Source organism: Lipomyces arxii (assembly GCF_038497795.1).
Source record: "Lipomyces arxii strain Phaff 12-163 unplaced genomic scaffold V1512scaffold_5, whole genome shotgun sequence".
NCBI classification, from domain to species: Eukaryota; Fungi; Ascomycota; class Lipomycetes; order Lipomycetales; family Lipomycetaceae; genus Lipomyces; species Lipomyces arxii.
In genome coordinates this window covers 441,794-462,641 of record NW_027117704.1, presented here as the reverse complement: position 1 = coordinate 462,641, position 20,848 = coordinate 441,794, and the positions used below count along the sequence as shown (strand labels likewise).

Here is a 20,848-nt window from a genome sequence, read left to right as displayed (position 1 = left end):
GTTAGCGTTCAGACGAGATCGAAGCCCCAAGTTTTCACGGGCAGGCTATGGATTAGGGTTGGAACCAAACGCGCCGCGCGCGGCAACTTGCCAGTTCACGCGTATCCCTTAAATTGAAATCTAATAGTTTGCGGAATCTGTGACTGATGAGAGAGTAGAGTAGTTTGAGGACCTAAAATGCTTCAGTTTGTGTGGAAAGTCCTGTCTGAAGGCCCGGATTCTATTCCATATTGGCCTTACATCAAGGTTTATGCGCCATGGCTCATCATCATTTACCTTCTAAAGCGATTTTTCAGCGGTGCTTCAAACATTTGGGAGAGAGATATGCATGGCAGGGTCGTTATTGTTACCGTATGTTACTAGGACTATAGTGTGAATTTGGTAGTTGATGCGTTAATTAGGGAGGAACGGCAGAAATCGGTGCTGAAGTTGTGGAAGACTTAGCGAAACGAGGAGCTCAAATTATATTACTGGTGAAATCTCTATCTGATGCTTGGTTGATTGAGACTATATCGGATCTGCGAGACAGATCCAAAAATAATTTGATCTACGCTGAAGAAGTAGATTTGTCGTCACTGCATTCTATACGACTGTTCGCGACAAGATGGTTGGATAACAGTCCTCCTCGACGGCTGGATATGATGATTTGCTGCGCAGGAGTGTTTCAACCACCATTTAAGCCACGGCAGTATACAAAGGATGGCGTTGAGTGTCACTGGGGAATTAACTATTTATCATATTACCATCTATTGACTCTTCTCCAGCCATCATTCAGAGTCCAACCTGCCACTAGAGACGTGCGTATTATTTTAGCAGGCTGTAGTTCTTACGTGCTGGCAGACTTTGACGTTGCTGATCCGGAGTTCAGAGAGCGTCCGTACCCGTTGGCAAAGCCATGGCGGGCGTTTGGCAGTTCGAAGATGGCGCTCATGATGTTTGCGCGCCAGTTTCAAAAAAAGCTCGACAACTACAAGCGACCCGACATGGAGAAGATCAACGCTCGGGTATATGTTGCGGATCCTGGGTTCACTAGAACAGCTACCACACGAAACTTTTTGACATGGGGATCAATTGGTGGTCTGGCTATATATTTGTTGACATGGCCATTTTGGTGGTTGGTGTTGAAATCGCCGAGTCAAGCTGCTCAGACAATTCTACATGTTGCCATGAGTCCCGATTGCGGTGATGGCGACGGTGGCAGGTTTTTTAACGAATGCAAGGAGGTGACCAGGAAGTATGTTTGTTTCTACGCTGTAGTTGCATCAAGGTCAGGGCTAACAGCATTGCAGGTCTCCTAGAAAGGAGCTAGATGACGAAGATCTTGCTACTCAGCTTTACGATCAAACAGCCAAACATATTGAAACGTTGGAGAAAGAAGCAGCGATTCAGCGCAAGAAAGACGAGAAAAAAGAAGCAAAAATGTCGAAAGCCAAGACAAGCACGAAAACTTAACACATCAGAACAATATAGAAGGGTTTGTATTTTATTGAATGAAACAAAATGTAAATAGGCAAACGTTTAAAAATGGAAGGATTGTATTACATGACCTAAACACAAACCAAACGTATCTGATTCACCAACCGTTAACCGAAATGTGACAAAAAGTGCTTTATATATTTATATTAACTAAAGATTTAGTGGTGGTGGTCCTCCAATGGGGGTCCGATGTAGTTGAGCTTGAAAACAGATCCACACTCCAAGCATCGAGCTGGCTCGCGAATGGTAGCACTCATCCATCTATCACGTTAGCATCATTCTATCACAGTTTTTTTTGTCTCGTAAACATACTCAATGTCGTGGCTATCGGCAGGAATACCGGTGCAGCCAATATACTTCTGATCAACAGGAACATCAATGACGATAGGGTCGGTCATGGTTCCGACACGGTCCGGGCTCAATGGTTTCAAGTCGAAGACATCGATACCAGCCATGTTTCCGAGCAACTCCAACCGTTCTATTCATCATGAGCCTTTCACCACTAATAAAATCGTGATTTAAAATCAAAACACTTACCAAGACCCGTAGACTGCTCGAAATCGGTGGGCACAACGCCGGCCTCAGCACCAGGTCCAAAAAGATCTTCAGTACTGGTGATTTCCTCAAGAGTGGTCGAAACACCAGGAGCGGTTTTAGGAGCAACCTCGGCCTTAGCTATCAAATCGTTAGATTTCAATCCATCAACATTGAGTAGTCATCTGATTGATTCAACAAAAAATATAAAAAAAGGCGTACCATTAAAAGCAGTCTGGGAGAAGAAACGGGTAGCGACAAAAGTTAGACGGACAGCAGACTTTGCGGCAACGACTCTACGGCCTGCAACAGCGGCCTGTCGAGTAATCTGACGAGCGGCGTACATTTATAATCTTCTGAATATCTAATTTTTTGTCGAATTGAGTGGGAAATTGGTGTATGATAGAGCTGCTAAACCAGACGATGAAATCAAGTGGTGTGGTTTTCCCAGATGCCTAAGTCGTGAACTACGAGGTAGGTTCAGTTTGAAGATGCGGCCTGGTTGGTCAGTCGCTGCCCTAACCCTGGTATATACATAGGTTTTCTACCTCTAAAATCAAATATTTTTACATAATATACAAAATGAATACTCCAAACTCCAATAATGAAGGACTTACAGTTTTCTGTATAACCGTATAAAAAAACGCATGTTCTCAAGCTGTAGTGGGTATTTAAGCCTTTCGTCCAACCTGAACCACACCGACTCCTCATCTACCAATTTTTCCCAGCCATACCCGCCGTCTACAAACGTATGATCGAGCAGAAACTGGACAGGAAATGTCTTGGACCCAATCTGAATGTGTGAGTATGATCCTGCGCTCTCTAAAACCAGAACCAGCGTTCCAGTCTGGGATGTTTCTGCAATATGCTTGATCAATGTCATCGCCCTTGGTTTTGATTGTGCAAACAGCTCATTGGTTGTAAACAGAATTGTGATTAAACCGATGGATTTAAAGTTAACAGATCCATCAGTCTTGAAAACTTCATTGATTTGCTCCTCTCGCTGTTCGTTGCCTGTAGAGTCTTCCACATAGCATGGTGCATCCAATATATCAAACTGGTTAAAGAGTAATTGTATCTTATCATGGCTCGCGTCTTGATTCCCCCCTTCCCATTTTAATATCCTTTTAATTCCGTCTCGCAACCGTGCAAACACATCGTCCCAGTGGGCAATATCAACAGCAGCTATGTTCAAATTAGAAGCTCCAACAGCGTCAGCCAATGCGGCCATAGCAAGCACTTCTCCGCCAGCACCACCACCAATACAGAGCACGTTCTTTGATTGCTTCGTACTCGTTGACAGATAATTTCGAATCTGAGGACACAGATCAGCAAAAACATGTAGATATGCCAACGTTCTAGATGGCGACCACCGCACAAAATACGCTAGCAAATAGGCTGGGGATTCGAATGCTGCAGAGTAGTTGCGTGCAAACAGATGGGCTTTGACAGCTTGAATAGCTTCTGCCAGTGCATGTGGATCAGAATAGGCAGAAGAAAACGTACGCCGAATCAAATCCAGGACTGACTGTTGGAACTCGAGCGAAGAATATTTGGATATTTGTGGTGCTGCGGTTCGCCCATTTTGATCTGATGACAAGGACTTTGAATTTGGCGGCATTTTCAGTGGATCCCGCTCACAAACTCATGAACAATCTCAATTGCAAGCTAGCAGAACATGTATGTACGCCATACTTATTGAACACACAAGATATCGATTACCCTGCCTAAATTTGCATACACTCTACGCTCGCTACAAGGAATTACTACGACTCAACCCATTATCCCATAACAATGCCGATGAATTAACACAAATATACTAATACAAACTTTTGCTTTTAATACATAAGTAATCGTCTATTCATCATCCTCAGACTCATCGTCGGAAACAACGACGTTGAAGTATCGGAGCTCGTAGTTACCCTTGGAAGTGCTGACAACACGCAGCCCTGTTTGTACGTTAGCACATTACCACTAACTTAATCCACTCATTAAAGAACATACAGTCACGGAAGTTGGTCTTCTTGAGGTACTTTTTGGTCAAGTACTTCAGGTATCGGCCGGAGAACTGGGTGTGTGCAGTAACAACGACCTTGCTGTCACCCTCTTTGGCAACAGTGATTATATCACCGAGGTTTCCAGTGCGGCCTTCGACCTTAATCTTGTTCTGGAGGAAAGTGACAAACTCTTCGCTGTCGAAAATGCTCTTAGCAGATGTGTAGTCAATGGTGAACTTGATTATGTATAAGTGATCGAACAAGTTTATAGTCAGTATAATAACATACCTTTGAAGTGACCTTGGTGGCCTTCTTAGAAGATTTCTAAACATGATCTCAGCCTACTGGACTTATAATAACAAATCACCTGCATATTTCGCGATGACGGTAAAACCGTCAACGTATCATATGCCAGCATAGCGAGAAATATAAATATTACATACTGCTGGTGCCATTGTAAATTTATATGGTGTGAATATGAAGACGACTGTTTGGAAGTAAGATCGATTAGTCTTTCATCAATGTGAACTTGCGAGCATGGCGGTGATGACACTGGCTGCCATAGTCTTAAAACGCAGTCACGCGTCAGTCTGACGCAACGAGAGCCCTAAATAATCAAAATTAGGGTAAATTTTAAGCGATAAATATTCAGGGGTTTGTTGTATCCGGGTAACTGTATTAACTGCACGTACACTTAACTAACTATGCGTCGCTAATGACCTTCACAAAACCATTCACAAAATTGCATACCAATTGCATACCTTTGACAGGCATATCTGAGAAGATTAAACCTGTCTGAACTTGTGAGCTGACGCGTAATATTCAGTTTTATTAGTACAAGGTTTACTCGTTACTATTGTTGTACAAATTATGTGCACTACTGATTAAACAAAAAAAAAACACAAACACCACTTTTGAAACTAGAAAGTCTATACTACTTTATTGATTGTTTGACCACAGCATCATCTTTTCAAAGCACCGCGGTAAAAAAAACAATATGAAACGCCAACAAGAAAATGTTAAAGAAAGTACACGTAGAAACAAAACCCAAGTCTATAGCACATCAATGTTTTCATTATGTCTGTTGATCGTCTGCACACTCTGTCAATGTAAAGGTGTGCAAACCCAGTTGCGGCTTAACGCAGCGTTATAAATGTCGTTTTAGTCTGGTTACATAAAAAATATAGAGCCTGTACCGATGAGGACACCAACGAAAGCTGCTGTAAAGCAAGCGATGATGCCAGCCATGCCGTCTGTGCTACCAAGATTCCGTAGTCCGGCTGCTGCAGTAATAGTAGTCTCGTATGGTGTTCTGACTGCGCCAACCGAGCCGCTTATCGTTCCCAGTCCTATTGATCCTGACTGAGGCACCGCGACATGAGTAAACCTTGTAGGGAAAGTCTGTGTAAATGGAGTTTGGATAGTTGTAGTGTAAATACCGGCGGCACCATCAAGTGTCAGTGTAACCCAAATAAGAGTAGGCTCAACAGTTGGTGAAGAAGTTGATGACGAAGTGATTGGGGGTGCTGCTGGTGGTGCTGCTGGTGGTGCTGCTGGTGCTGCTGGTGGTGCTGCTGGTGGTGCTGCTGGTGGTGCTGCTGGTGGTGCTGCTGGTGGTGCTGCTGGTGGTGCTGCTGGTGGTGCTGCTGGTGGTGCCGCTGGTGGTGCCGCTGGTGGTGCCGCTGGTGGTGCTGCTGGTGGTGCCGCTGGTGGTGCCGCTGGTGGTGCCGCTGGTGGTGCCGCTGTAATAACAAGTTAGTACTGAATTTGCAAATCTCAAAACGCGTCTATCTTTGACGACGGCGTCTTTGAGCACATTTTAAAACCAACCTTGAGCAGCAACTAAAGCAACAAACAGTAGAAGAGCTAGCAGTACGCTTTTTTGGCGAAACGGAGCATGCATTTTGAAATAATATTAGAATAACTATCCAGAGTGTAAACGCGTGTCTTTAAAAACAATTGTGTGAAAACAAAAGGGTTGGTTTTGCCGGCGCGTCCGTACGAGATCTTAGGATTAGCAGGCGGTCTTGACAAGGCAATAGAACCCGACACGACAAAGTAAGCAAAAAGAAACACAAGAAAGTAGTGCAAAAGAACGCGCGTGAGTCACGATGGAAAGTGTAAAGACAGAGACGGTTGTATTTTGACCGAGATCCGAAGAATCGCACTTTGAGTTGCCCAAGATTAGAATCTGTTCGTGAGGAATGTTTGCGTTTTTTGCGCATAATAGCCTATTGTGGCTGTGCAGATGCTATTATTGGCTACTTTGCACAGCCACTGTGAAGTATTTTGGTTGTTAAGGGTTTTGTACTAAAAATACTCCAATATTTCAATCTCCCATAGTAAAAATGGGTAACGAGTAATATCAAAATTAGATTTAACTACTATTAGTTATGAATATATACAACATCAGCCATGAACACTTGTTAACCGTGTTCCACTTCTGGGTGTTTGACCGGTCTTTGGTCGTTCATTCATCGTGTTCTGCGCAACTTGAAATAGAGTACGCGCCTCAGGCACGTACATAAACCTGATGGTCAATGACTGAACCTCGTAAATATAATCTTCCAATTTAATGGCGTCTGTTCGGAGCAAAGATTGTATAAACAGACACAGTAACTGAACAAGCCGTGTTTGCCCCCCAATTTCATCACTAATATTTTGTTTTTCGCCTTCATCGCAATGATGATTCTCAATCACCCTGGTTGCGTTTGACAAAAATGAATGGAGCAGCTCTGATTTTTCATCTTTCTCCAGGAAATGCGACGGTGGAAATGCGACAAGTAAATGATTGAGCATTTCCAACACGAAAAGCGTTGGAGGCAACAGTTTAAGAACATCCAAAATCCTGTTGCGATGTTAGAACGCGTCGTTTTTTTACAATACGCTATAACCACATACTCTGTGCGTGAATCGGTCGTCAGTAACAACGTCAGTATTGATACTCCAAGGTCAGAATTCATCTTGAGAAGCGATGTCATTGCTTCAGGCGACAGATCAATGGCCGAAGTAATCAATGTCGTGTCGTTGTTCATAAGTCTGCTTGTAGTCTATAATACCATTAGTCTTGAACGTGCGTAAACAAACACGGTAAGCTACTTCAATCTCTGTCTCTGAAAGTTCCTCAATCATTGCCCGTCCCAGTAGCTCGCGCATCAGCCTGTAATCTTCCTCATTCCTCTCCTCAACATTGTCTACCGCTGCAGATACAGCTTCAATGTGCGTATCTGGCAAACCAATTGCTCCGTTAAATACTCTGAAATCAGCATAATCAACCCGTCTTATTAGACCGTCAAATCTCTCGCAGAACTGGAAACTTGACATTGACTCCAGCATTTTGTATTCTTCCCCTGACAAAAACAGAGAAATCAAAGTAGATTGTATCCTGTGTAACCTTGAGGCTGCATCCGTAGCAACTCCCAGTTGAAGGCCATCACGGTAGACGTATAAGAAATGGGACAAGAACGGATTCATGTTAATTTTCCCGTACGACTCGTACAATTTGAATAGTAAATATTCCCCGTTCACCACCAATGATGTTATTCTTTCATTTATAGTATGGTTCAGATTGATATCAGCATTGATTTCTTCCAACGTGAACAGTACCTGGCACGCAAGATTAAAAGACTCCGCAGGTGGGTCATACAAAGTCCCTATAACAGCGCTCACGACATCAGGTAATAGTTTGGTACCATCAGACAATAGCTCAATTAGTTTCTCTGACAACATACTTCTGTATCTTTCCCGCTCTGTAGTATGCTCTGTTAAGCACAAAATAGTTTTAAATATGTATAGCAACCACTTTGATCCAATTCTGATACAGTTTAACTTTTGATCCCCCAGAGTTTTGCTTATATATTATGTCCTTTAATCCTTAAGCTTCAGCTTATATATTATATCGCTGGCTTCCTTTAAATTCCGGATTTCGCGACAAATTAAGCAATTTTGACAATTGCCATTAAATGCCTATCCTATAATATTGGAATCGACTCGTTGGGAGAACTCAGAGTTACTCCCAACTTAAAAATTCATACCCTAATCCCAATTTCAAAATTTTTTGAACATTGAAGATTATAATAGTCGGCTGGTAATTCGATTTGTACAAAACGATGTCGGATTTTCAGGATCTTAGAGATATTTTATCGGAGTACCCAGAGCAGTTGTTACAGCCTACTCAAAGTCTGCGAGAGTCTGCCCGGCGTTCAGTCAAAGTTTTCTTGGATCCGCTTGCAAGGCAGTATTCTACCATTTTTAAAGATGGTATTTATTTAGACGGCTTAGATTCCATGCAAATATGGGAACAAACGCGTCTCGTACTTGACGGTGTTGCTGAGAAAGTGCTGTATGACAAATACTCTGGCATACCCGACGATGACGAGACTGCACGCGATGATGAGTTGGAGAGAATTGCAAAGCGGCGGAAATTAGCTGTCGTCGAGGAAGATGAAGAGAGTTCAGACATTGCTTCTGGAGCTATAACAGATGATTTTGACGTGAACGAAGGCAGTGATTTGGAATTGGCGGAAGGCGAAGATGATGAAGACGATGACGAAGACGAGGTTGAGGATGAAGAAGATCTGGATGTTGGCAGTGAAGATGAAGAGAAATTGGAGAGTGTGGGTGGGGATGATGCGGATCTTGGCGAAGACTTGGAATCCGATGACGGAGAAGCGTTGGTAGATGCTGAGTATGCATCTGACGAGGACGAAGAGGTTGAACAGGACAGCGACATGGACATGGATGATGATTTTCACGAGGATGTACAAGAAGACGGAATCGAAGATGGAAAGGAAGTTGAGGAGGCGGAAAGCGGAGAATTTGTTAAGGACGTGTACAATTTGAACGACATGTTTTTTGATATTGACAAGTTCAATCGACAAACAGAAGACATGGATCACGAAAATCTAGACGATGACGAAGATGATGAAGACATTGACTACTTTGCTGATCCAGATGAATTGTCTGGATCGCTTGACAAACAAAAGATTACCAAACCAGTTATCCATGACAACTCGAATGAGGATTCGGAAGACTACGACGAGGATGATATTGAAGGGCACTTTGGGGGTATGAATGCTGCTGAAGTTTCGACCGACAACGCAAATGATATTGGCTACGAAGACTTTTTTGGACCCCGGCCTGGAAGCAGAAAGGATCGGAAGCCAAGTAAGCCAAGAAAGAAGCGAGATTTATATAAGGGACTCGATAATACGGTCGATGACGGCGCTCTTGAATTAGCTATGGGGGATTTAAAAAAGGATTTGTTTGCTGATGAGGACAGTGACGAGAAGCTAGATGAGAAAAGCTTGTCGACTTACGAAAAATTGCAGCGTCGAATTGCTGCTCAAATTGAACAGCTTGAAGAAGAAAACGTTGCGAAGAAGGACTGGGCGTTGATGGGAGAGGCTAAGTCAAGCGGCCGGCCTGTAAACTCGCTGTTGGAGGAGGACCTGGAGTTTGACAGAGGTGCAAAGCCGGTACCAGTTATCACTAAAGACGTTGTGGAATCTTTGGAGGAAATGATTCGGACACGAATTAAGAACGTATGGTTAATTGATTTGAAATATGCAGGAATTGATTCTGACTTGATTTACAGTACGATTTTGACGATCTTCCTCGACGACTGCCCGATAGCATGCCAGATTTCCGGCCTAGCAAATTGGTTGACGTCGATCAATCCAAATCCTCAAAATCGCTCGCTGAGCTATACGAAGACGAGCATATGCAGCAGGTTGATCCTGAGGGGCATCCTAAACTGCAGGACACGAAGTTGGACCAGGCTCACAAAGAGGTGGAAGAATTATTTGTGAATATTTCTTTTAAGCTTGACGCTCTGTCTTCATGGCACTTTACTCCTAAGCCAGTAAAATCGAGTGTCTCTATCGTGGCCAACGCACCTGCCATTACAATGGAGGATGCCCAGCCGATATCAATGTCCACAGAGAATATGCTTGCGCCACAAGAAGTTTACATTCCGTTGAACGGTATTAGTAAAGATGACAAGGCAAAGGAAGTCATTGGCGGTGACGGACTGCCGGTAGCTCGGTCTGAGATGACACGCGACGAACGGAAAAGACGTCGACGTCGTGAGAAAGCTCGGCATACTAAGATTGAAGCCAAGAGGCTCGAAACCCGGCAGGTTAAAGCACAGAATACTGGTAGTCGAGCCGACGTTGTGGAGACACTTAAGAAAGGCAATGTTACTGTCATTGGTAAAGGTGGTGAGAAACGTGACATTGAAGGCAAGCTTAAGGTGGATAAACGGGGATTAAAGGGCAGTGCCGGATTAAAGTTGTGATGAGTGAAGCGATTGGTCTATTTCCACTTTTGACTTGTTTGTTTAACATTTGTTGCATCGTTTTGGAGCTTTTCTTTGGGATTGATTTTTTTCGTCTATTTGAGATGACCACCTAAAAGTCTTTGAATATTTAGAGTTCGTACGTCTAACCCCTGAATGCACCAGGGGCGCACAGACCAGACATATCTTCTGCGTAGCGGAACGGAAATCACGCGATAATGGCTTTATAGCATTTACGAGTGCGAAAACATCACGCAATCTCCCCAGCAAAAGCGCGCCTTTTCATTTGCCTGCATTAAAATTTCTGAGCAAGCATCTGACAGGGAGCACGTACCAGAATGTGGAACCACAGCTAGTCAAATTAATAGGCACTAATTTCTTGCAAACAATGCCACACACTCTGAGCAAAACGTGGACCACACCATAAAGCCAAGCGCATTTCCTTAATTTTTCTTTTACTCCAAACCAACACACAAATGTTATTAGATGAAGCAATCGTGCTCATTGCAGGGTATGTTGTTCCTCTAGCTCAAAAGTTAATTGCATATTGAACAACTGCCTATTTAGATCAACAGCCGGTCTTGACTTTATACTACTCCAGCTCATTAGCTCGCGATGTAGAGTGTACATTTTTGGTCGACCGTCACAGTCCCAAGCATTTCAAAGAGCCAAATCAAGAATTCACAACGCTCAATTATTCTACTTAGGTGAAGATGATAGCTCCGAGAGTGATAGTGATGACGACGACGATAATATTGAAAATGACATGCAACAGTTTTTGCAGCGTGAAGATCGGTTGGATCTTGTGATCTTCAGCAGTGCGGACAATGAAGAGAAGGCATGTTGACTTCAATATGAGTGTAAGACTTTCACTAACGTGTAAAGTCGATTCGATATATCTTGCCTACTCTGATGGAAACCTCAAGACTTTACGGTTGCTCAAATGTTATTATCATGAAGTCAGTTGCAAAGAAACCTCGCACACGTATGGACTCTCTGAGAAGAGTAAAGGCTCATGCAGCACCCAATGAAACCGATGGCGATGTTGAAAATCAAGAGGCCGAGTTTGTCAAGGCTAAATTATATGCTGTTCTGCAACATCACTGCGCTGAAAACGTATTTGTGAATGCGACAGATCCTGGTAAGGCTTATAGTCTTAAATACTTTTTACGTGAGTGCTGATGATAGTAGATCAGCTTCTGTCTGTCATTCAGCAATACAACGAGTATCGAGAGCTTCATCCAGCACTGCACAATGTGTCTAACGAGATCATTGCTTCTTCTGTTAGTACCACTCATGATTGACCTGCGTCTTTTTGGGAGTTTGTTTTTTTTGCTCTGCATTTTCTGATTGCGTGTTCGCGGCGTGACTTACCGGTATGCTTGTTTAAAGCTGGATTGGCTGGGTGCTATTTGTAATATAAATAATCGATGCTTTTCGCTATACAAAAATTTTCAAGAACCAAACTTTTTCTTCCAAATAGTGAATGATTATACAATATCGTAGTGTTTAATGACGTTTCTTGTTATCCATCGTTGGTCTTTTCACCGCAGACTTCTTTTTCTTTTTCCTGTTCCTCCTCTTCGGCGTCATCTTCAAAGTCGCCAGACAATTCATTCTCACTTTCGCTCGAGTCATATCGAAATGTGTCAGGAATTCCTGCCTTGCGTCGAAAGAACAAATACATATCCATAGAAGAAAAAAAGATTAGCAAGATGATAGACACAACAATCTTTGTTATCAAGCCATTGGCCTCATCACTACAGACCGCGTACACTCCCACAACAGGAAATATATAGAGTAAAGGGTATTCAAACATTGTGCTTCAACAACCTGATTAGACTTTCGCCATTTGTTAACAGTCTTTAAATTAAGAACAGTAGACTCGAACGGCAAACAGATCTCTTACACAAAAATAATCGACCAATCAAGTCTAAACACGTCTGCGTATCCTTTCAGTCAACATCAAACAAAATTGTCGAGGGTCCTGTCGTTTCCAGACCATCTTGAGATCTGTGTTGGGAGCGAATGGCTTTTGCCCAATTCAGCAGTTCCTTGAAGAATTCATGTCACTGTCGTATTTGCGTTCTAAACGTACCAACATTTTGTATTTAGAGACTTTAGCTAACTTAACCCTGCCGGGCTTAGATAATAATGATAGATCACTCTCGCGTCTTTCAGCAATTTACCTCCAAGCCGTAGACGTTCAAGTCACTACAAAATAAAAACTCCATTATCCGCTAGCCGGAATTTCGTGCTTTGTTTTGAGGCAATATCTCGTCCTTTGTAACGTTGGCTACGGTGTACGCGTTTTATACCGTACAACATGAACCAGTGCTCGGATTCAAATCAATACACGTCAGATTCCTCTAATCTAAAGGGAGCTTCAATCGAACGGGCAGCAGAATCAAAACGGCTAGATAGAAATACACCCAATATTCCTTTGTCGAAACGGATAGCCTGTGCTATTTGCAGAAAGAGGAAATTGAAATGTGACGGTAATCGGCCGACTTGTGGTACGTGTTTCCGACGACAACACGATTGTGTCTATGAGGAGACGAGAAGAAAGTCAGGGCCAAAACGTGGTTATGTTAAAATGCTAGAGGAACGGCTGGCTCATGTTGAGGGCCTGTTAAGTGCATCAGTCTCTCAGTCAGAGTCATCTACCTCGGCATCCAACCATTCTCAAGTCTCCGGTTTAAGCCCAACTCTTTCGAGTCTTGGCCAAGGCTCAGGTTTGATTTCAGAAAACCCGCTAGTGGGTTTGCCACAGACAGTGTCGCCACAGCAACGCACATTGCCAGAAAGCTTTCAGTTATTTAATCTTGAAGACAATGGTGTAGACATGTTTGGAATTCCGTCACTGCCTGGGGGCGACAGTGAGAACTTCTTTGAACTAATCTCACTTGGAATGGAAGAACAGCTACCGCCAAAAGAAATCACAGACGAGCTTACAGAGTCGTATTTCAACAGTTTTCACAAAAGCTATCCAATGCTTCATAAGCCAAGATTCATGCTTGCTTTGAATAGTAATTGTCCACAATTACAGCCGCCGCTCTATCTGAGGTATGCAGTTTGGGCTATGGGTGCATCTTGTATGCCGAAGCATATTGATTACGCTCATATTTGCTACGTTCGTGCGCGTAAATACTTGGAGTATCAGCAAATGCGAAGTCATGGTGAGTACATGAAGGCGCTTGCATTTGTGCAGGCCTGGGTCATAATCAGCTTGTATGAATATCGAGCCATGTTTTTGCCTCGTGCATGGATCTCTGTTGGAACTGCATGCCGTCTCGCGCTCATGATGCAGCTCCATATAATAGACTCGCCAGAAGCACATCGTGAGAAGTACTCTTCTCCCGAATTAGAAGGCTTTGTTGATATCGAAGAATGCCGTCGCACATTCTGGGTCGTGTTTTGCGCAGATCGGTATGCCAGCACCGGCACGGGCTGGCCGCTAAATATTGAAGAGGTTAACATCGAAATAAATTTGCCGAGTAGTGAAGATGCTTTCTATGCTGGCAGAGAAGAAGAAACTTGTATGATCAGCACCGCGCTTACGGCTGCTGGCTCAAAGATTGTCAAAAACTTGTCTGTTTACGCTATACACATCATTGTCGTTGGGCTGTTTGGTCGGATCCATCATCATTTGCACTGGCACGAAATAAAGCATGATTCTATGTGTATAGTTGCGGAATCCACGTCTAAATTTCTTGAAAGGTTTAGACATTTGGATAACTCACTTCACTCGGTCATGTTGTCACTACCGAATGAGTTAAAGCGTTCTACCGGACCTGCTTCAGCGTCTGCCATTCAGGTTGGTATGGCTATTCACGCGGCAACAATTTGTCTGCACCATGCTACTATATACCGTACTCGACATTCTCCACAGTATTCAAAAGATTTTGAGGCTAGTCGTCGCAGGTGTCTACATGCTGCGTCTGAGATTACTTTTTTGATGCAATCGTGCTCTCACATCGATGTTAATCTATTTGATGCATTCATGAGTTTTTGTGTTTACATTGCCGCTCAGTGTTTCATACAGGCCATCAAATACTCGCCTGAAGATGTTGATGGGTCTACCATGGACTATATCGATTTCTTGATCAACGTTTTGGACAATATGAAAAATGGAATATTTATTGCGCAGTCTTTTTTTCTTCAGCTCGAGTTTGATAGAGATCACATGGATAATTTTGACAAGCCGATTAGCGAGGATCTCGCGGCAAGGGATCCCGGTTCTGGCTGTAGTATGACGCCCCGATCGGAGGGTTTATCGGAAACAGGATCGTTTATGTCTCAAAATGCCATGGAGGGTTTGAAACCAGATGCAGACGAACAAAAGGACTATTGTGGTCTCAGCCCGTCTGGAATCTCTCATATTCCGTATAATCCCAAATTTTTCAAGCAGAACTTGACAGACAAGTCGAGCCTATCAGTAGACAACTTAGCGGTTGACATGGACCTTAATTCTTCTATTTTATTAGAGTCAAGTGTTTCGGGGCACAATAAAGAGCCGAGAACAACTGGATCTACACCGTCTATGAGTATGTTACGGTTTAGAGATATAAAACAGAGTTGGAAACTAATATTGTAACTAGGTAGTGGGTCGGATAGTTCGAGATATGACAATACTGGAACAGCGAATACTAACGCAATGACCACTGCGCAACAGAAAGAAGAAGATTTGACGCTTTTTGAGAAGAGTGTCGAGTGGGACATTCTCGTGAAGCAGCGAAAGTTGCCACCAGATTTGGATCATTTACCTTGGCAAGACCAGATACTGTCGTCGATGTCAGAGGGAAAGTCTTCGCAAGAGTTACGCCGGCTGCAGCAACTGCGTGAGCAGTTTGGGAACGGCGGAAGCCAGCAAGATACAGCGATGACCGGTGTTAGTGATGAACAGCTAATTTCGGCTGCGCAGTGGATGCCGTCGGACTTTATGATTGACGGCACGCTTGACACGTTTCTTGGGCCAACTATAAATAGAAATGCACTATGATGTGTACAACTTTCTCTCCTCGGGTTTTTTGTTTTTTTTTCGGTACGGCAATTGGGGCTCAATGGTATTTATCATGTACATAATATTCTTCTCATTTTTGTGTATAAACATTTTTATGTGACTTGGTGGGACAACTCAGGGAATTTGCGATTAAAGCATAAAGAGTCAAAAAAATTAGTCGTATAGTTCAATTAAATAACATGAACAAGCCTTTATATGCCACTGAAGTGAGTGAATCGTACTTTATTCGTTGATTTACTCAGCAAAACATTACTTTTCTGTTAGTCTGACTGTATATTACATTGTCTGCAGTCCGCAGACGACATGAGATGGCGCGCTCGGTCGTCTTACTTCTGCGAGTCCTTCATCTTCTTCTGGTACTCAGCCATGAGCTGTGCTTGAAGCTGTGGCGGGGCCTGGGAGTAGTGCTTAAACTCGAGCGTGAACTCGCCTTTACCCTGAGTGTTTGCGCGCAGGATCGACGCAAACCCAAACATCTGATTGAGCGAGCATTCGGCATGCAGCGTGAACTCGTCAGGGCCGACGTCGGAGTCGGTGATGGTTGCGTTGCGCTTGTTCATGAGTCCGATGATGCCACCCTGGAACTCGGCCGGCGCGGTGATGGTCACGTCCATGATTGGCTCGAGCACGACCGGCTTCGCACGCATGAAAGCTTCCCGGAAACCCCAGTATCCGGCGGTCCGGAACGCAAGTTCGGACGAGTCGACTAAATGAATGCCACCATCGTTCACGAGCATATGGGTTCCAAGAACCTTGTGTCCGACAAGAGGACCTTTCTCGCAAGCTTCTTCGTAGCCCTTGAAAAATCAGCATAGAAAAATTGATTTGGTAAAAGCAAAACTCACCTTTTGCGTTGCAGCAAGATACTTATCGGGAATCTTTCCACCCACAATCTGGGACTCAAACACATTTTCTGCATCGGCTGGCGATAAAGTACCCATGATCTTTGCATACTGACCAGCACCACCAGACTGTCGCTTGTGAGTATAATCAAGAACGACTTCCTCAGTAATCGCTTCACGATAAGCAACCTGGGGCTGGCCGGTCACGCAGTCAACACCGTACTCTCTACGCATACGTTCAACGTAGATCTCCAGATGAAGCTCGCCCATGCCAGAGATGATAGTCTCCTTGCTCTCAGAGTCAAATCTGACGCGGAAAGTTGGATCTTCCTTTTGGAAACGGTTCATACCCTTTGAGAAGTTGGACGAGTCTCTGTTCTTAGGCGAAATTGAAAGTGAAATGACGGGTTCAGGAACAAACATAGAAGTCATGGCGTACGACACCTGGCCGTCAGTGAAAGTATCTCCCGACGAGCAATCGATGCCAAACAATGCGCAGATTTCACCCGAATGCACTTCGTTGACTTCCTCCATTTCGTTAGAGTGCATGCGAGCAAGACGAGCAAGCTTGGTACGCTTGCCGGTACGAGTGTTAAAGATCTGCATGCCTTTCTTGAGCATTCCCTGATACACACGAATATAAGTCAGCTGACCAAACTTTCCTTCTTCAAGCTTGAACGCAAGTCCGACGGTTGGCAAATTGCTGTATGGTGGAAGAGCTACCGGGGCTTCGTTCTTGTTCAAGTCAAGAGCGACATTTGGGACCTCTGACGGATTTGGCAAGAAGTCGCAAACAGCGTCGAGCACTGGCTGGACTGACTTATCGGCAAGCGCAGATCCCATCAAAACAGGAGTAAAGTTTCGAGCAATGGTTGCACGGCGAATGGCAGCCATGATTTGTTCTGGCGTAGGGGTTTCTTCCATAAGATAAATTTCAGCAATCTCATCATCGACATCAGCGAGGGTCTCAATCAAAAGACTGCGTTTTTCTTCAACCAAATCCTTTAGATCTTCCGGAACTGGTCCTTCACGAATAGTGACACCACGCTCACCCTCATTGTAAAGGGCGCGACGGTTAACAATATCAACCACGCCCAAAAGATTCTCTTCACGACCAATTGGAACTTGGATGGCAGCCGCAGCAATTTTAAGCTTAGAGTTGATTTGTTCAATTGCCTTCCATGGGTTCGATCCCATTCTGTCCATCTTGTTAATGAAAGTAATTCTTGGAACATTGTATCGCTTCATTTGTCTATCAACAGTGATGGTCTGACTTTGAACACCGGAAACAGAACACACGACCAAAACAGCACCATCCAAGACTCTGAGAGCACGTTCGACCTCGATTGTGAAATCAATATGGCCAGGGGTATCGATCAAGTTAAAGTGATACTTCCTGGTCTCCCCATTCTCGACCTTGTCCCAATCACAGTAGGTCGCGGCAGATTGAATAGTGATGCCCTTTTCACGTTCAAGATCCATAGAGTCCATCTTCGCGCCAACGTTATCTTTTCCACGAACCTCATGAATGGCTTTAATTCGACCAGTGTAGAACAGCACTCGCTCAGTAAACGTAGTCTTGCCGGAGTCAATGTGAGCACTAATTCCAATATTCCGCATATACTTGAGTCGCTGTCCATCGCTGTCACTCAAATTTGCAATCATGTCGTCGACCGACTGCAGTTCCTCGGCCGGGGCCTCTTCCTCTGCCGCAGAGGCTTCTGAAGACTGAAACCGTCGGAGCGAGAACGGTTGCAATAAGTTCAAGTTTGCCGAGCGCGTTGGCTGAGCACGCGTGCAAGCACGAACGGCCATACGCGAAACTAAAGTACGAAGCAAACTCATTGCTGCTTTAGTTCTTAACGCTGCGCCGCTGTTGGTGCGAAAGTAGAAATTGAGAGAGTTGGATTGAAGACCTCGAATTTCGTGCGGCAAAAGATTTTGCGATATTTGGTCCAATGAATGGAACCAAACCCATTTTCAGGGGTAAGACTCGGCAAGTTCCGTTCTCCTGGTTTTTTGACTACGTTGATTGTTACGTAAATGTTCATGAAAAATTAGTCCAATTATAATAAAAAAAAATAATGAAAAGCACATAAAACGCCATGCATAACATGCTCACATAATGACATATGGTCCTATAATACGAAATTCAAGCAGAGAAAGAAGTTAACCCATCTGGACTGTCGTCGGTCGGAGAAACCTTGGGATCTGATTTGTTTTGTCGGTCAAACAATGGATATCTAATCAAAACATCTTTGACTTCAGCATCAAAATCGTCCTTGGCGGCAGATTGTCTGCTCCATATGTGCTTAGAAACTCTATCGTAGCGCTTCATATCTATTCCGTCCTCTGGTGTAAATTCGTTCATTATGGCCTTGTGCATTTCGTATATGGTCGTTTCGAATTGTGGTTCTGGTGCTAAAAGATACGCTGATCTATGAAACAGTAATCGTCTCCATGTCCGACTAACACGACTAGGTACTAGAGCAGGGTACGCAGAAACTTTTCTTAGCGTTCATACCACACAAACTTTCAATCTACTCACTTTGTACTGATTTCATATCCTTGTCGAAGGCCCATTTGAATAAAAACAGCCAAAGACCTCCAAATGATATAACCGCTCCGTCCTCTCTAAATGTAACAACGCCTGTTGCTGGTTCATTGTAAGCATCTCCTGACCCAGATGCAGATGGTCGAGATTCGTCTGCTCCGACCCGCTTCATATACACTCGCCACTTCAAGTACAAATCATTGGCTGACAGCATCCAGGGACTCTTCACAGTCTTGAGTATTGCAATATGGGCATGAAACCAACCTCGTGGTGTTAAATCAAACGCAAGATCACCAATCAAGTTGTCATCCCACAAAAATGCCATTGAATCCTTTGATTTCCATAGTTTAAGAACGTGTGCTTTCCAATGCATGTTTAACGTACAGCGATCATCAAATTCGGAAGATACTAATCGCAGGTTTGTAAGGTCGCTGATTGAAAGGTTTAAAAATATGATGTAGAAAACTGCTTTGTCAGTGTCTCCATACTTAGTACTATACGAGAGAACATACTATCGTCAGGACAGCGGAATATATGACTGATCTCTGACTGTGACGAAGAAGCAATACACTTCTTGCTTTGTTCGTTTTTCACTGTAATGTGGCTGCTGGTCATTGTAGCCAATGCAACTTATGATTGTATAAACGTGAAATAGAAGTAAATATCAACCCTTCCCTACTTTAAAAACAATCTGACCAAATTCATAATTTTATTTGAGGAAATTCTGAACTATGTCCTGATCATTGTGAAGATTGTTATCTGATGCTTTTTAACTGTTTCCTCAAATCTGAGTTTGCCTAAACGCTACCCAAACCTTCTTTTTCCAATCTTAGATGTTATAGACAAACAAAACGTCATATATAAAGTAACTCGGTATTACATAATGATCTTGACTCATCCTTTTTTAAGCAGAGAAATGGCGGAAAATTTCTTTCGACTTCAAAAGACTCGAGAGTATCGTGAGACTTCTCAGACTACGGGCAGACTACCTGGCTCAATCAGTCAACCTGTTCGGGCGGTGGCTTGGAACGCGCTAGGTAATCGGATAGCGGTTGTTTCTTCATTGCATAACGCGACTGGGATCCGGATCTGGAACCCGGATAGGCCAGAAGTTCGGTTTTCGACTGAGCTGGAAGGGCATACGGGACCAATTGATTGCATTGCTTGGGATCCGACATATTCAGATAGACTTGTATCTTGCTCTAGCTCGCCGTTAGATGGGACCGTTAAACTATGGGATGCAAAGCAAAATGGTATTCTACAGACGTTTCCTGCAAGGACAGTGACTGCTATAAGCCCATCGTTTGTGCAGTATACGCCCGATGGAAAGTGGATCATAATATGCGGTTCCAATTGCAAGAAAATTGCCGTGCTAGACGCTACAACTCTAACTTTGAGCAAGGCGCCAGCCACAGTTCATTTTTCCAAAGGCCCAGGAGAAGTCACTAAAACAGCTGTATCTTTCTCGGGCAAGATAATTGCGGTTGCGTTTACATCTGGCTATCTTAAGTTACTACGATTTGACTCTGAGACAGGTACAATCGATAGCAGGCCTCTGATTCAATTAAGTGCACATAGAGCTGCAATCACATGCATCGAGTTCGATCCCAGAGGACGATATTTAGCGTTAGGATCAAGCGACTCGCTGGTGAGCATATGGGACCTACACGAGTTGGCTTGTATCCGAACAGTCGCGAAATCACCGCAACCAGTCAGAAGTCTGTCGTTGTCATTTGACGGTGCGTACTTGGCCGTGTCTTACGACGGTTTTGAGCCAATAGAGATTGTGCGTGACAATGTTTGTATTACACTCTGTTTTCTGGCTGACCGATACTCTAGATTCACGTCGAAACGGGTGCGTTTGTGTTTCAGATTATGAGAACAGCGCAATATCAAACGTCTACTGTAGAATGGCATCCCATAAAGTACTGGCTTGCCTACTCGGGCGATCCTGTGGGGTTGAAAATTATGGGTTCCCCTGAACAGCAACGGTAAAGTAGTAAAAACTTTTGTGTTTGGAGTATAGCATTGTAAGGTATTGTACATAGAATGAAATAAATCTGTAAGTTTAGAGCAAAGCACAATCCGATTGTGTTTTATTGATTGCACAATGCCATTGGGCTA

The 20,848-nt window shown here is 43.7% G+C and overlaps 12 protein-coding genes across 12 annotated transcripts; 5 read left to right on the top strand and 7 right to left on the bottom strand.

The window, feature by feature from the left end:
* The first annotated feature begins 107 nt into the window (after window positions 1-107).
* On the top strand, window positions 108-1,533 carry V1512DRAFT_237077 (uncharacterized protein). Its single transcript, XM_066914138.1, has 3 exons — window positions 108-351; window positions 402-1,234; window positions 1,290-1,533. Exons 1-3 carry the CDS (start codon window positions 178-180, stop codon window positions 1,450-1,452), a joined length of 1,170 nt encoding a protein of 389 aa, XP_066772217.1. The 5' UTR covers window positions 108-177; the 3' UTR covers window positions 1,453-1,533.
* On the bottom strand, window positions 1,463-2,460 carry V1512DRAFT_261309 (cytochrome c oxidase subunit VB-domain-containing protein). Its single transcript, XM_066916052.1, has 4 exons — window positions 2,233-2,460; window positions 2,014-2,151; window positions 1,789-1,954; window positions 1,463-1,737 (listed from the first exon to the last, which is right to left on the bottom strand). Exons 1-4 carry the CDS (start codon window positions 2,354-2,356, stop codon window positions 1,635-1,637), a joined length of 531 nt encoding a protein of 176 aa, XP_066772216.1. The 5' UTR covers window positions 2,357-2,460; the 3' UTR covers window positions 1,463-1,634.
* A 90-nt stretch (window positions 2,461-2,550) lies between these two features.
* V1512DRAFT_261308 (uncharacterized protein) lies at window positions 2,551-3,669 on the bottom strand. Its single transcript, XM_066916051.1, has one exon. The coding sequence runs from the start codon at window positions 3,629-3,631 to the stop codon at window positions 2,624-2,626; it is 1,008 nt and encodes a 335-aa protein (XP_066772215.1). The 5' UTR covers window positions 3,632-3,669; the 3' UTR covers window positions 2,551-2,623.
* A 122-nt stretch (window positions 3,670-3,791) lies between these two features.
* Window positions 3,792-4,518, bottom strand: V1512DRAFT_261307 (60S ribosomal protein eL22). Its single transcript, XM_066916050.1, has 4 exons — window positions 4,451-4,518; window positions 4,296-4,331; window positions 4,015-4,243; window positions 3,792-3,959 (listed from the first exon to the last, which is right to left on the bottom strand). Exons 1-4 carry the CDS (start codon window positions 4,460-4,462, stop codon window positions 3,868-3,870), a joined length of 369 nt encoding a protein of 122 aa, XP_066772214.1. The 5' UTR covers window positions 4,463-4,518; the 3' UTR covers window positions 3,792-3,867.
* Window positions 4,519-6,344: 1,826 nt separating this feature from the next.
* Window positions 6,345-7,975, bottom strand: V1512DRAFT_261303 (uncharacterized protein). The gene is made up of 3 exons (XM_066916049.1): window positions 7,107-7,975; window positions 6,909-7,057; window positions 6,345-6,855 (listed from the first exon to the last, which is right to left on the bottom strand). Exons 1-3 carry the CDS (start codon window positions 7,734-7,736, stop codon window positions 6,417-6,419), a joined length of 1,218 nt encoding a protein of 405 aa, XP_066772213.1. The 5' UTR covers window positions 7,737-7,975; the 3' UTR covers window positions 6,345-6,416.
* A 107-nt stretch (window positions 7,976-8,082) lies between these two features.
* Window positions 8,083-10,701, top strand: V1512DRAFT_261301 (Mpp10 protein-domain-containing protein). Its single transcript, XM_066916048.1, has 2 exons — window positions 8,083-9,550; window positions 9,604-10,701. Exons 1-2 carry the CDS (start codon window positions 8,117-8,119, stop codon window positions 10,303-10,305), a joined length of 2,136 nt encoding a protein of 711 aa, XP_066772212.1. The 5' UTR covers window positions 8,083-8,116; the 3' UTR covers window positions 10,306-10,701.
* On the top strand, window positions 10,702-11,756 carry V1512DRAFT_261299 (uncharacterized protein). Its single transcript, XM_066916047.1, has 3 exons — window positions 10,702-10,816; window positions 10,873-11,143; window positions 11,191-11,756. The coding sequence occupies exons 1-3, from the start codon at window positions 10,782-10,784 to the stop codon at window positions 11,485-11,487; spliced, it is 603 nt and encodes a 200-aa protein (XP_066772211.1). The 5' UTR covers window positions 10,702-10,781; the 3' UTR covers window positions 11,488-11,756.
* A 74-nt stretch (window positions 11,757-11,830) lies between these two features.
* On the bottom strand, window positions 11,831-12,124 carry V1512DRAFT_247082 (uncharacterized protein; the record flags this gene model as incomplete). The annotated part of the gene is made up of 1 exon (XM_066914469.1): window positions 11,831-12,124. The coding sequence occupies one exon, from the start codon at window positions 12,122-12,124 to the stop codon at window positions 11,831-11,833; it is 294 nt and encodes a 97-aa protein (XP_066772210.1).
* Window positions 12,125-12,378: 254 nt separating this feature from the next.
* On the top strand, window positions 12,379-15,472 carry V1512DRAFT_137353 (fungal-specific transcription factor domain-containing protein). The gene is made up of 2 exons (XM_066912987.1): window positions 12,379-14,852; window positions 14,907-15,472. The coding sequence occupies exons 1-2, from the start codon at window positions 12,632-12,634 to the stop codon at window positions 15,305-15,307; spliced, it is 2,622 nt and encodes an 873-aa protein (XP_066772209.1). The 5' UTR covers window positions 12,379-12,631; the 3' UTR covers window positions 15,308-15,472.
* V1512DRAFT_223635 (P-loop containing nucleoside triphosphate hydrolase protein) lies at window positions 15,376-18,097 on the bottom strand. The gene is made up of 2 exons (XM_066913765.1): window positions 16,174-18,097; window positions 15,376-16,125 (listed from the first exon to the last, which is right to left on the bottom strand). Exons 1-2 carry the CDS (start codon window positions 18,013-18,015, stop codon window positions 15,655-15,657), a joined length of 2,313 nt encoding a protein of 770 aa, XP_066772208.1. The 5' UTR covers window positions 18,016-18,097; the 3' UTR covers window positions 15,376-15,654.
* Window positions 18,098-18,216: 119 nt separating this feature from the next.
* On the bottom strand, window positions 18,217-19,482 carry V1512DRAFT_261288 (uncharacterized protein). The gene is made up of 3 exons (XM_066916046.1): window positions 19,237-19,482; window positions 18,719-19,189; window positions 18,217-18,675 (listed from the first exon to the last, which is right to left on the bottom strand). The coding sequence occupies exons 1-3, from the start codon at window positions 19,337-19,339 to the stop codon at window positions 18,323-18,325; spliced, it is 927 nt and encodes a 308-aa protein (XP_066772207.1). The 5' UTR covers window positions 19,340-19,482; the 3' UTR covers window positions 18,217-18,322.
* V1512DRAFT_223634 (WD40-repeat-containing domain protein) lies at window positions 19,404-20,806 on the top strand. Its single transcript, XM_066913764.1, has 2 exons — window positions 19,404-20,510; window positions 20,564-20,806. Exons 1-2 carry the CDS (start codon window positions 19,608-19,610, stop codon window positions 20,717-20,719), a joined length of 1,059 nt encoding a protein of 352 aa, XP_066772206.1. The 5' UTR covers window positions 19,404-19,607; the 3' UTR covers window positions 20,720-20,806.
* Window positions 20,807-20,848: the final 42 nt, after the last annotated feature.